The sequence below is a fragment of the Pieris brassicae genome, chromosome 8, assembly GCF_905147105.1.
Source record: "Pieris brassicae chromosome 8, ilPieBrab1.1, whole genome shotgun sequence".
Taxonomy (NCBI): domain Eukaryota; kingdom Metazoa; phylum Arthropoda; class Insecta; order Lepidoptera; family Pieridae; genus Pieris; species Pieris brassicae.
Genome location: NC_059672.1, coordinates 13,668,064 through 13,682,382, shown reverse-complemented (window position 1 = coordinate 13,682,382; position 14,319 = coordinate 13,668,064). Strand labels below are relative to the sequence as shown.

Below are 14,319 nucleotides of genomic sequence, written 5' to 3'. Positions count from 1 at the left end.
TTTGTTATATGTTCTTAATAAACCGATTAGATGCAAATAAAAGAATGGAGATGCATACTAAAAAATAAAACTTCAAATAAATTATAATCTCTATATTAAAGAAATAATTTTAAAAAATGTACAAGTCTGCCATCGTTAGGCATAGTTACAATAATTAACGAAAACAAAACAGACTTCACACAAATCATACTCACATAACCTATTATCTAAAATGTAAATCTTGAACAAATTAAAATAAAACTCAATTTCGTTAACGAGTTATAAGTGTACGCTTTCTGCAATACACAAAAATTGCTAATACTTTTCTAGATGTCACCAAAAGGCTTATCTAATGGCAAACCATTACGGTTTAATAATGCAAGAATCACCTAGATGGCGCTTATCGAAATATTTTTTTAATTCATTGAAAGTGAGCTGCTAATTTTAAGCAGATTAAATGTTGCCAATCATAATATTATCTCTATTTGTCTCTTGTCTTTGTAATGATAATATTATAATGAAGGAATAAGAAGTCTTTATTAGATATCGCCACATATATATATATATCCACTAATCTGTTATTAATACAATAATTAAATAGTAAATAATATAATACATTAGTATAACAGCCTAGTTACATGCAGTACCATCTAGCAGTATGACAAAATAGTAATTTTCCTTAAAATTGCTGGGTTTACGAGAACCTTTTGTGTGTGTGAGGGGAGGGACCCCTCAAACAATTAATATTCACGAACACTAAAGCAAAATTATGCTTTATCATCGTTAATTCATTGCACTGCTAATCTACGTTCATAAATCTGTAACAAAATCCACAACTTGAATGTTCTTGGACATCTTGACAACACAATAAAAAAAAAATAAAAAAAAATTACCAATACGGAGCACCATTTCTACACCTCTGTCCTTTAAAGTCACCAGCCCCTGGACCCCAGGGGAAATTTCGCCCCCGATTGGCTCTATTGACTTTACCAAACGGTGGTCGAATGTTCGCACACATTCCTGGCCTGCAGCCGTTTCTGGGAGTGTTTGGACTGCCTAGTAAAGGGGGAGGGGATGGAAAACTATCCCAGGACTCTCCAGGCATCAAACAAGTTCCACAATTCCACGAAAAGTCACCTGCGGATTTCATAGTTAGATTAGTAAATAAGTTTTAATAATGATAGTGAATAATTAACTAATTTTTAAATTAAAGGTTAGTTTCTCAAAAATATTTGAACGGTTTTAGCTTTTTAACTCGAGCACAATGTATCCAACATTGTAGACAATATTTTCAGAGTATATATATTATTAAATTAAAAAAAATTACACTAAAACTCAAATTCATTATTTATTATAATATTTATTTATATGTTATAACTACCACTTTGGCCAATTCTGGAAGATTATGATTTCATTCCGCCAAACAATCATAAATACTAATTAACTGGATATTAAAGCATTTTCTTACTTAATTAAGAACTGCAACTAAAATGACATTACATACATAGAAACAGTCTATACAAAACATAACCTTAGGTACTAGCTTGCGCCGACGCAGTTTTGAGATATTTTGGGAAACGTTTTTAATTCTTATAAGTTTTTTTTATTTAATATTAAATAATGACTAAACAAATTTAACCCAAACTCTGGAACCAGCAATATCTTTGGCATCTTCAGGAATAAACTTGTAACTAGCTTTTACCTCCAAGGAATGAACAAGAAAATGTAAATATTTTGTTTTAATAGACATTTTAAGACAACAGTTATCCCTTACTTAATATAATAGATTTCACAGAAAATTAACTCTGTCGACTAATATTTATGATAAAAATACAATCTGGTCAAAGTATGGGAGGAGTGCTTAACATTTTACATTTTAACAGACAAAAAGACGCAACTACTTAAAAATACAGATCACAGCACACAGATCTTCGACAAAACATTGGTCAAGCGCTCACATTCCAAACCATTTAATCGACGTATTTAAGAAAAGCCGATACTCAATTCTATTTTAGCATTATTTTTGGTGTTCGAAAAATATATCAATATTAACACTAAGTGTAAAGATTTTAATGGCGTTAAAGAAATCGTATTCTCTTTAATGCTATAACTAAAAAAATACAATTTTTGTTGAAACACTTTTAAGTTTTCTAGTACCTATCATAAGATTTTTCTAAAGATGAAAAAAAAGTTATTTTAATTTATTATATTACTTATCAACAGAAATACAGTGACCTACAACTTTATCGCAGTAATCATTTTTCTGAAGAGATACCAAGTAACGTCGCTAATAATGAAAATAAATCAAGAAACATTTCTCAATATTTGTTTATCAAGAAGAAAGCTTACGTGTAAATAATTATATTACATCAGTTACTTAATGCTATGAGAGCAACCGAGATGTTAATTTTAAAATAAAATATTCTCTCATTCATATCCAGTACCACTTACTCTCATATCATTGCAGCGAGCCATAATCTTAAGATATTTAGGCACAATTGACATGGAAACTAGTTCTAGCATCCTATACCTACCGCGGACATTCAGTGAAAATTCGCTTTGAATTATACGCACCATGGGTAACCAACGAAAAATCACTGAAGGCCTATATTTAAGTTATAAAACGTTTATTTCGAACAAGCACAGTTATATAATCAACAATAAATACAAAATATCTATTATATTCTACGGTGACATTGACAAATGCCTGGATATCACGCCATCTACAAGCCAATTCTTCGCCAATAATATTCAATAATGTTTTGAAAGATCATATTAACTGTCGTACTTTTAACTATCGCCTACCCAGAAGTCGGATATGCCAGTAGAAATACGCATAATTTCTAGGCATTCGCCATAACATGTTTACAGTGATAAACACGAAAACATATTTTTAACGTAGAATATTGTCGTTGTGATGACTTGAATAGCAGTAAATACGGGAATAGCTAATGTTTACAGAATTGAAAACCTCATTAAAATAATTTTCGATCGCCGATCGAATGTGGCACATACATTAAGGACTAAATCCCATGAAACTTTAATTATATACACTGGTACCCAAGTTAAGAAAAATTCTTTATGTGAAAATAAAGCTTTTAAATCCCTCTGTTAAATCTATGTTAATTTTTCGAAAATAGAACTAGATCTATAGAACTTCCATATTTTCAATACAACTCTGAAACTATACTAATAAATATTAAAAACTAGATTAATTATTTCATAACATGGACTAAATAATTTTTATAAATACAAAATTAATATCATCTCATTGACATTTAGTATGTATGAACGATGTTCACAAGGAAGACTGAAGTACACTTAAACAGCAAAAAATACTAAAATTGAACAAAATTAAACTTATATATGTCTATATTCAATACCTTGAATTTTAGCAATGTAATTTTAATATATGAACTAGTTAGGGAAGCACTAAGCCGAAATAGACCATTTAATTTAAACAAAAATAAAACATATGCGATCACTCAATGTGAATAATAGCTAGTTAACAATATAACCACGATATAATTAATATAAAAACTAAGTAATATCCTAAAGCGCCATCTGTTGTTAGTAATTGAGCACATATGTTACTTCGGAGTACCATATAATTTTGTTTAAAATAGCTCTTTAACAGATTGAAGACTCAAGCAGTGTTTTAGACTACATATTTCCAGGATTTTAAGAACAACACTGTTACTGAATCTTAAAATGAAATGACCTGCGGAAGGCATTAAATCAGCAATAGTGTGTTATTTTAAGATTATTTACACTTCAATTATTAATAAACGGAATCAATATATTACACACATAATTTATTGCGATTTTGCACGAGAATATTATCAACGCCCACGCATATCGCCCGCCCATATATATCACGAAGCTCAACGTTTTCGGCTAATACTTGGACAGAGATCTTAACATCAATTTTATAACGTGAACAATGAACCATTTTAAAATACTTATTACATCAAATATTTCATAGAACACATTGCTAACACAGAATTCGATTTGCATAGAGCATGATAAAGGCCAGACACTTACCATCGTTGTATTAAACAATTTAAGCAAAAATTAAAGCCGTCCTAAACATCAAATCTATTGCCATTAAAAATTCATAAGATTTGTGACTAATATAGTTCGAGTGAAATAGAGTTATTACAATAACAGTAACATTATATTTTACACCTATCCGGACATAAGGTCTGTCATAGGTGTCGCCACACAACGGGTGTAGTACATACATACATTACATTTACATTACATACATTATATTTTAATTACATTTATTCGAAGATTTGAACAGTCTTATGCCCATAATAACTCTTAATCACTGAAATTTCAACCGATTACATTAACATACAATTATTACCGAACAGCTTACAATTTAGAAAACTGCTAGAATAGAAAAACGTCAACAGTTAATTTTGTGCGGGTACAAGGTCCCAAAGTTAGTATCTTAAGTCAGTGCTGAAGAATCTACACCTATTCCGACGATCAATACAGAAATTCATGTTCTAATCGAAGTTACTTATATTTAACTATTGATAAGTACAAAAAATTTAACGACATCTAGCGGTAGAGTCCAACTTTATTCAGTCTAAAACTAGTCTCCGAACTCCATATTTTTTTAGACGAGTGAACGTAAGACAATTGACAACTGACTTTGGCTTCGTTCTATAACTTATGTTATATTGATACAGAACAGGCAATAATTTTGTCAAAGACAAACTATCTAAGAGCAAATGATGGTCTATTCGCAGTGTTGTGGGACAAATTATGGTCCCCTTGCTATACCACACAATACATAGCAATGACTCTTTACAAACATATAAAATACAAAGCTTTGTATTTTCAATATCAAAAATATCTTTGGAAGCAAACACCATAATATTTATAAATAATCATTTAAATCAGCAATTAATATGAAAGGTGTCTCGATTCGACTTCATGTCATTGGGATATATCTGGGCTCTACGTTTTGTCAAAAGTTGTCAAACAATATACCTATATCGATTATATATCTTAACAAAAAAAATGCCCGTTGTTTAAATCTCTCAACCAAGCGAAACAAGCAATAAATACAGTTGAATTTTGGTCAAACCACAACTCTCCCACAACACCAACACTAAACTAATGAAAACAAAAGTCCACGCCTATATCCTTGTATCGGAGAGGCGAAATTTTTTGCAGTACAGCCCTTTTCAAAACGGGCGATGATGGGACATATACGCAGGCTGGTTGTAATAGTCTCGGCGGTACATCCTATTCATCGTGTTATACATTCCGTAGTTGTAATCGTGTCGGCTTTGAAGCATGTCCAATTGGTCGAGACTGTGGTGCCGTTGGGGCATGGGTGGACCTATCCATGCAGCGTGCACAATACACAATACAGTGGATATGGAAGCATCGAAATAGAATTTATTGGTAAGCTATATTTCTTGGATTTTTTGTATAATTTTCACAAAATGTCTCACAAATACACCTGTATATCAGATTATACACAAAAATCTCGTTTTCCTAGTCGTTTAAAGTTGCATACTATTTCGATAGACAGTCTATTAGACAGTGAAATTTATACTATACATATATTGAACATATCAAGCGTCGTTGCCATGGCAACCATCTTACCTCGACTCTGTTGGAAGCCAGCTGACCATCCGGCGTAGTACGCCGCCTTTTGTTTACCGTGCTCCTCAGCTACCTGCAGTAAAATATTGTGTCAATACAACATTAGAAAAAACAAATTGTTATATTCAGAAACATCTGTTGTGAATTATATCAATCCTGTCATTACTTATATTGCTTTGGTTGGTTGAAGATTAAGAAATATGTACGTGCGTAGTCACATACAAATTCGACATTTCTGAACATTTGGTAGTATTTCCTATTGAAATCGCGTAATATGCACCACAGCGAAATTTCATGTTTACATAAAACAGATAAGCAATTTAAAATACTAACGGTCTATTAAGCTTTTTAAGCTTTGAGTTTACGAACATTTTGTTTATCAAATTTATTTTCTTGCAATTTTAGACAAAAAAATGTTTATTAACTATAGGCTAAATGTATGTATGGTAATTATTAATTAAGACACATATGGTGTTTATTAGGCTTTTTTTCTATTTAAAACCACACATGAAAAATGTAGATACTATTTTTTACTACGACTATAAAAAACGACTCATATTCGACAGAGCCTTAAATTGACATAAGCATAAGCAGTTCTAGATATTAATTTATAAAAACTCAATGACACTGGCATTTTCACACAGTAAACAAATGAATATATGTAACTCGCGTTGATGTAATTTATGATTTATCTCTTAATTAATTTATATCTTAACAAAATTACTCTTATGTGTCAAAACTTATTGTAAAGGCAAGAGAAACGAATATTTATTTAACGAGAGAAAGGTGCAGTACAAGGTCAACTGATAAAGTAAGTTAATGATCCTCTTAGCTGAAATTAACATTCAATAATTAAATGTAAGTGAAATTTCAATAAAAATCTGTATTAGAGCATACAGTAAAAAGAGACCAAAAAATATCACTTCACAATAAGAATTTGCTCTATACATAGAAGAGTGACATTCAGACCTTATTTAACAAAGAAATAAATACCCATTAACCCATAAATGACGCTAATTTGCGTAATGTAATGAGAACCAAAAATTTCGTCTATTCTATTATGAAGTTGTTTTTATGTTATGATAAAGCTATGCACCGTTGTATCGGAGTGCAGCCGCGGTCGGCTCCCGCGCAAGCTCGCACGGCACTGCGCGGCTCCCCACTGCCTCAATACAGACCCCTCGGCCAATTGGTTGCATGCAGAATGTTTTATGATTAGATACAATGAATGCTGACGTGCAACAACCTTTGGCTTTAACATTCCCAGTCTGAGTTGTCTGGCGGATATCGCCAATATGTAAACATCACGAAATGAAGTTCAGTCCCACAGTTTACGTCTCCGTAAAAAATATATCGTATATGGAAAATATCGAACATATAACATACAACACAAGGATTTATTGAGAAAATATTAATAAAATAAAAATTAATTCAATTAATTGTTTTTAAACATAGCGATATTGTCAAGCATACAAAGAAAGTACGAAAATCGAAAGATACGAACAAATTAGACCTTTTAATTTAGACCAAATAAAAAACAAATAATATTAATTATCGTCTTGTATTGCAGTTATTTTTGAACTATATAAATACATATGAAGAAATACTAGAATAGCGAAATGTGCGACTAACTTTATTTCATAATAATCTTACCGGACGACAGCTCTGAAAAACTTGCAGTGCGAGTCAAACGTTTTCAAGGCATTAAAGTCTTAAGAACTACACAATTCTATAACGAATATATAAAATATAACTCTTTAAATTTTTTGAAGAAAATAAATATTTAAAATCATTTGAATGGATCAACGGTTATAAATACAAAAAAAACATATATTTCCCTAATCTCAGTATATCTTTTCGAAAGTTATTTTCTGAATATCCACAAAAAATATTTTGTAACGTGCGCTAAATATATACATTAAATATAATATTCACCTTGACACTTAGAGGTTCAGTGCCGCCCTCTGGTATCACATTGTTGAGTGCTGCTATCGCTTCTTGGGCCTCTTCTCTTTTATCGAATCTGAAACCAATATTCACAAATATATGGCGTATTATACATATACATATAAAGTTTTAACGTAAAATGCTAGGATGTAAATGTATTTATTTCATTTACAATCGTATCTGGAGCCTTGTTATATACAAAGGGTTAATATATAAATGGTACAAAATGTATATAATTAATTAATAACGTTTCCGAAAGTTGTATCTAGAATAATATAAGGAACATGTTTTCCTTACGTACTTGTGCTATGCTTTGAGGATTTGACGGAATGCGTCGAGTGCTTTGCAGATCTTTTCTAAAATAGGTACGGTCTTTTTTATCAAACGGACGTCACCAAAACGGGTAGAATCACGACGTTTTATACTATGAACTCCAAACAAGCAATATTTTTTTACAGAAGACCTATGTTCAATTTCCAGGAGAAAGTTTACGGGGATATATTTTTTGAGTTACCTTACAAAGGCGACACCTCTCGGCGAACCATTATTCTTATCACGTAGAATGTGTTTTTGTACTATCCTTCCATATTTCCCAAATATCGTTTCAAGTTGCTCCTCAGTTATAGCCCGAGGAAGATTCGTTACATATAGGTTTGTTTCTTTAATATCATCTCCTGACGGTCGCGCATAAGAAACCTATAAAATAGATTTTTTAATTACGGAAAATAAAAAAACTTTTTTTATGACAAATTATCAATACAAAGAATTGAGATATTCTTAGAACACAGTTAAGTGATTTGCAAATAAAAACTACTGAAAATGTTTATGCATAGTACATTAGTGTAAGATGGTAAGCAATGAGACTACTAGGCTTATAACATTAACAAAATACTACAAATTAGGAAATATTTAAATGGTAATTTTTTTTTAAACCCGTCAAAGATCTGACAGAAGTTGAACAAAGCGAAACGCAGTAAATTTTTTTTTTTTTTATAAAATAGGGGGCAAACGGGCAGGAGGCTCACCTGATGTTAAGTGATACCGCCGCCCATGGACACTCTCAATGCCAGAGGGCTCGCGAGTGCGTTGCCGGCCTTTTAAGAATTTGTACGCTCTTTTCTTGAAGGACCCTAAGTCGAATTGGTTCGGAAATACTTCAGTGGGCAGCTGGTTCCACATAGCGGTGGTGCGCGGCAAAAATTGCCTTGAGAAACGCTCAGTCGTGGAACGTCGGACGTCGAGGTGATACGGGTGGAATTTTGTATTTTGCCTCGACGTCCGATGCTGAAACTCAGCTGCAGGTATTAATCCGAACAACTCCTCTGAACACTCTCCATGGTAAATGCGGTAGAAGATGCAGAGTGACCCCACATCTCTACGCAACGCCAAAGGATCGAGCCGCTCGGAGAGGGATTGGTCATCGACGATTCGAACCGCTCTTCGTTGGATACGGTCAAGTGGAAGGAGCTGGTACTGGGGAGCCCCCGCCCAGAGGTGAGAACAGTATTCCATGTGGGGCCGTATTTGCGCTTTAAATAAATTCTTGCTTGCTTGCGCTAAATTCAATCTGAGTCACTTAATTTTACTCTCTGGAGGTGCTTTTTGACATATCTAATTAGGTACAAGTCTAATTTAATCACCCTTTCATTTGTCTTTAAAAATCTGTAGATTCTGGAACTAAAATTTTTGTCTCATAGTTTATCTACCGTATAAATTTATTACCTTTAATCGCTTATTCCTAAGTTGGTATCCATTGAAAGTCTCGATAGCTCTCGTAGCATCCTCTTCCCGTACATAGTTCACGAAGCCAAAACCATAACTATAACCAGTCTGAAAAATAAACGCCAAAAAAGCAAACAATATTATAATCGATCGTCGATCTATAGTTAAGCGAGATAAATAAACTTAAAAACTAAAGTTAAAACTGTTACGTGTTATTCTATAAATTGTTATATTCCATTGCGGGATAATAAAAGGTTAGGGGTTTAACGTTATTGTTCTTAATAATATTTCATCTATTAACGAAAATTATCGTAAAGAAATTTTGAACATCTTAATGTTATATTTAAAGGCTAAGTCAAGTTTACGTAAGGATTCGTCAAGCCAATGAAAATATTAACGACCATATTGTAAATAAATTTAGTGTTAGAATGGTACAATCTTAAATACGGCGAAACGGTAAGACGCTTAAGAGAACTAAACATTTTGAGTTAATAAACCTAGTGTAGTGAAGAGGTGCAAGTGCGGTATCTCGGACACACAAACATAAGTATCAAAACATTACAGAACACTAAGACTGTTTATGAAAATTACCTAAGTGTAAGCTATTGACTTTTAGACATAATTATTGTATAGGCTAGCTTCATTTAAAGTCGCACCATTTTTGGTGGACTATATCGTTGAAAAAAAATGTTGGTATTAAAATTTGCACATACCTTAAAATCCTTCATAACTCTACAGCTCTCAATCGGGCCGATGGTGACGAACATAGCATAAAGATCCTTTTCCGTAACAGTCTGTGGAAGGTAGTTGACAATCAGGTTGGTCCTGCTGGAGTCACCACCAGCGGCCGATATTCCTCCACCATCTGACATGCTGCCCCAAAACCTATGCGCTCCTGGGTTAGGTCTACCTCTGTACTGATGTTGTATTTGCTGTAAGAAATTCAGATCATAAATATCAGTAATACACTAACCAAGAAGTATAGAATCGTCATATATACGTTCCTAAAGGTTTGTGTGTAGCCCTTTTTTGTAGTTTTATTCTTAGCTCTGTCTGTACATTGGTAGAACTAGTTCGCTTATAAAATCACAGACGTCTAGCACATATTTTTATGTAAAGAAGACTGGCCTAAAAAAGCTTTAAAATTTACAGCTTCTACAAACACTGAAAAATGCACAAGAATTACGAGAGCATTTGGCAAAGCTTAAGAAAACCGAAAAAGATACTTATCTAAAAATTTCGAGGCTGACGTTTAATTCTAAATGTATCGTAGTGTATGGCCGTGACTTGACTGGCAACCCCGAGGCCAAAATTCCTAGGTAACTTAAGGGGAATAGATTGTTATGCTACATTTTATGTATTAGATATTAAGCACACACAAATAATACTAAGTATCTATCTACGTATCATGTCATGTCATGTCCAGGACAGATGGTGCATTACAAACAGAAGTTAGTGGATAAAAACTCTAATATAAGTATTAGTAGACAAGGCATCTAAGTAAAAATCCAAGTCAAGTCGGAAGTGTAATCTAGCTTATTCATGCCTTAAACGCTTGAAAACCCTGACCTATTTTACCTATTCGAGACGATTAAAACTTCGCTTATTAATCTTAACTGTTAGCAAATAAGTTATAGTTAAAACACGATATCGGTTATTGGGTCACGTCCCTGACCCTATGGCGCCTTTCCCGGTAATCACTTGTTCACTCCGCCCTTTGCCAAGATATCAAAAGCATAATCATTTATCATATTTGTCACTCTTTTTCGTTTGTCCTATTGTAAACTAAGTCTGACTGTAAGACATAGTTGCTTTTAAATATATAAACTTAGTTTCAATGAATAAATCTTTCAATGTGTGTGATGTGTCGTAACTGTGTCGAAGTGCATCAGTATGAAAATGACCAACATTTTGTTTCCTATGTAAACACTATGCCCCTTTATCATATAAAATAATATCTAATAATCAGTCTAATTGCACCGATTTAACTAAGGAGTAGACCCAATTTCACAGAAATAGTTAAGCCAGTGAATTTAGATTGGTAAAGTAAGTCAGAGTGTTAAAAGGTGTATTAAATTTGTAAAACGTACCTACTAATTATACACTTCAAACGTTTCGCGAAACTATAAGTATAGCTGTTAGTTCGCAAGACCCTTTAAATTTTCTTTTAGTGACCGGAAGTGGTTTTAGATAAAGCCTACCTACCATAAAACAATGCTTGACAATATAAAGGTATCACACGATACTATTCTATCTAAGTTTAACCTTGTTTAAATATAATACTTATTATGTAAAGAAAAGTCATTTATAAGCCTTCAAGTGGAAACTTCGGTTATTACAATATTCGATAAGTACATTCCGTGATGCAAATGTTAAAGTAATATATATATGAACAGGGATAACATTTTAATGATGATTAAACTGCAATATTTATATGATAGAAATCTAGCAATACGTAATGTATTTCAATAAAACTTTATAACAGAGAAATTGCATGGTTGCATGTAAAGAAAAATATGCTTCCATAATACATATTCTTTCCTATACTCTGCCTACATTAAAAATTTTGCTGATGAGCACCTTCAAAAATTTAAGAGTTCTTAGCGTTCAACATTATATTGAAAAGCTTTAGATTTTTCATGCGAATATCAGTGTAAAAGCCATTTAAGATCATTGTTTAAATATAATAAAATGATTAACATGAGTACATGTAGTTTTTTTTTATTCTCCGATAATCCTTCTTGATAAGATTCTTTTGCAAGAGAGATCAAATTAATTTTAATAAAACATAAATGAAGGATAGATTTAAAAATAACAGATGAAACAAAACACTAACAATATTGCACATTCTAAGCCCCGAATTGTTCTGTCCTACATCACCATACAAAACTATACCCCTTCTTTATAAAAAGTTGGCATGACGCCAACATAAATGGATGTTGCTTCTTTAACTTTCAGGCTGTACTGAAACTTCATTAATTATTTATGTTGCTTCTCCATTATATTTTTCTTTTATGTTTGGTAGGTCAAGTGAAAATTATATACACATTATAACACTAATTACTACTTTAATTCTTCCAAGAAAAATTTTTCTTTCTAAAAAAATGTATAATTATCTAAATATCCAGAAAATTTTGATTATTATTATTATACTCGGAGTCCATTTAATATTATCCATTTATTATATAAGCAAATTCAAACCAATAAATAACACATTAAATGTAGTACAGTATAGTGAAAATATGGAGGCTGCATTTAAGGTTGATACACAAATAAGTACTGTTTTAAACTATACTAAAATATTATAAATGTAAACTCAGATTAAGAACTAATCCAACAAAATCATTTGTTGCTTGTTGTTAATTACACAAGTTATTATTACTTACTATTTTTAGGTCACTATAAATGGTATAAAAATAACTTACTTAAAAAATCAGTAATCACTAAGCAATAGATTCATTTAAAGTAATAAATATATTATTAACAAATTAAATCAATTAAATGAAAAACTCAAAGAAATTTCATGCAAATGTAGGAAAGAATAAACAAAAACTGAGACACTTTTGTTTAAGCCAACTAGATTTATAAAAATAAATTAAATAAAATATGTTCTCTTATACTTGCTTTGTTTACTGTACATGGGATAAATACAAAAACCAGACCAAACCAATTTTAAAATTATTTTACATATCAAACATTCTGGATAAATTCAGAGGCCATTTAAAAGATATCTTCAAAATCTTGACCAAACAAGTTGATATATATAACAAAATAATTTAAAGGATGAGTCCTATTCTATAGCCACAAGTCAGAAAAGACAAATTATTTCCATCTTTTAAGAATAGCTTTGCAATTCATAAAAGTCCATTAGACACATAAAATATCTTAAGTTTTTTAAAAATAAAAACTAACATAAGATACATACAAAAAAATGTGTAAAACTGTAGATGAAACTAAGTGTTATAAAAAGTGTCTACATTCTATGTAGAATCGTAAAACATTCAAACAATAACAATCATTAAGAAGAAATAATTAGTAATATTAGTTTATACAATTGATCTTCTTCACATAAACCTTAGCACAATAAAGCTTACCAATGAGGATAATCATAATATGAAAACTAATGCATATTAGCATATTTTAAATAATACTCACATTCTCCAAGGTATAGCTTCTATCCCAACTATTGAAAGGCGGGCCTCCATGATAAAAAGGTGGGTATCTGTCACACATTGGTAAAACTGATCTTTCCTTTAGTACCAACTACTTGTTGTCTAACAACTAAGTCTTTCTATTCATTATAATCTGCAGCTAATCTTGAAGTATTTCTTCTTATATTTTTAATCTGAAAAAAATTCTTGAAATAGCAAAATCAAGATAACTATTACAGGTCACCGAATTTGTACTTAAATATTTATCCTTTTGGGGATAATATAACTGTTTACATTTTTTTTATTTCCGTATCAATAGAAAATTTTGTTCGATTATTACGTTAATTAAAATTTTAGCGTTGGTAATTGGCAATAGAAGAGTAATATTGCTATTGATTCCGGTAATTGGGAATCCATACAACGAGACACGAAGTCGTAACACTGTTGTTTTAAGAGACAGTATTATTGTGAATAAATAGTACTGTATCGATATTTTTGCTTTGCTTGTCTAGTATTTGATCGTTTTTAATAATACAAATCATATTTCTTGGTGAAAGTAATTACACATTTTTTATTTTTATAAAAGAGCTATCAATACGCGAAAGAACTTACCTTATTATTTTTAACATCAACAACTAACAATAACACAATTGTTTATTATAACACGAATTTGTACGAAAAGGAATAAAAGAAAATGAAATCACCTTAACGCTATCCACTGAAATCCGAATCACAGATTTTTGATAATTTTTGCCGATTACTGTGTCAAAATAATGTCATAGTCATTTTCACAATGACAAACAAAGAAAAATATGCACAGATTCTAAAAGAATGATTATATATAGAATATAAAACGGAGTACGTGTTTCAATAATATATCTATGAATTT

The 14,319-nt window shown here is 31.4% G+C and overlaps 1 protein-coding gene across 6 annotated transcripts; it reads right to left on the bottom strand.

Moving 5' to 3' along the window:
* Window positions 1-77: 77 nt before the first annotated feature.
* LOC123713871 (sex-lethal homolog) lies at window positions 78-14,177 on the bottom strand. 6 transcript variants are annotated; one of them, XM_045667772.1, is made up of 9 exons: window positions 14,043-14,177; window positions 13,435-13,624; window positions 9,993-10,211; window positions 9,280-9,387; window positions 8,072-8,253; window positions 7,546-7,633; window positions 5,611-5,683; window positions 873-1,116; window positions 78-797 (listed from the first exon to the last, which is right to left on the bottom strand). In XM_045667772.1, coding segments are annotated over exons 2-9 (993 nt in total). In that variant the 5' UTR covers window positions 13,513-13,624; window positions 14,043-14,177; the 3' UTR covers window positions 78-796. The 6 variants fall into 6 exon arrangements, with proteins under 6 accessions (XP_045523728.1, XP_045523726.1, XP_045523727.1 ...); XM_045667770.1 differs by having other exon boundaries at window positions 78-1,116; XM_045667771.1 differs by having other exon boundaries at window positions 78-1,116; window positions 14,135-14,151.
* Between the last annotated feature and the right edge of the window lie 142 nt (window positions 14,178-14,319).

Excerpts from the sequence above, each read along its gene's own strand:
- LOC123713871 (XM_045667770.1), bottom strand. The coding sequence starts at position 13,512 with ATGTGTGACAGATACCCACCTTTTTATCATGGAGGCCCGCCTTTCAAT. Across the intron at positions 9,388-9,992 it reads GAGTTATGAAGGATTTTAAG|ACTGGTTATAGTTATGGTTT; the intron begins GTATGTGCAAAT and ends TTTATTTTTCAG. Across the intron at positions 1,117-5,610 it reads TGGCTTCCAACAGAGTCGAG|GTGACTTTTCGTGGAATTGT; the intron begins GTAAGATGGTTG and ends TGAAATCCGCAG.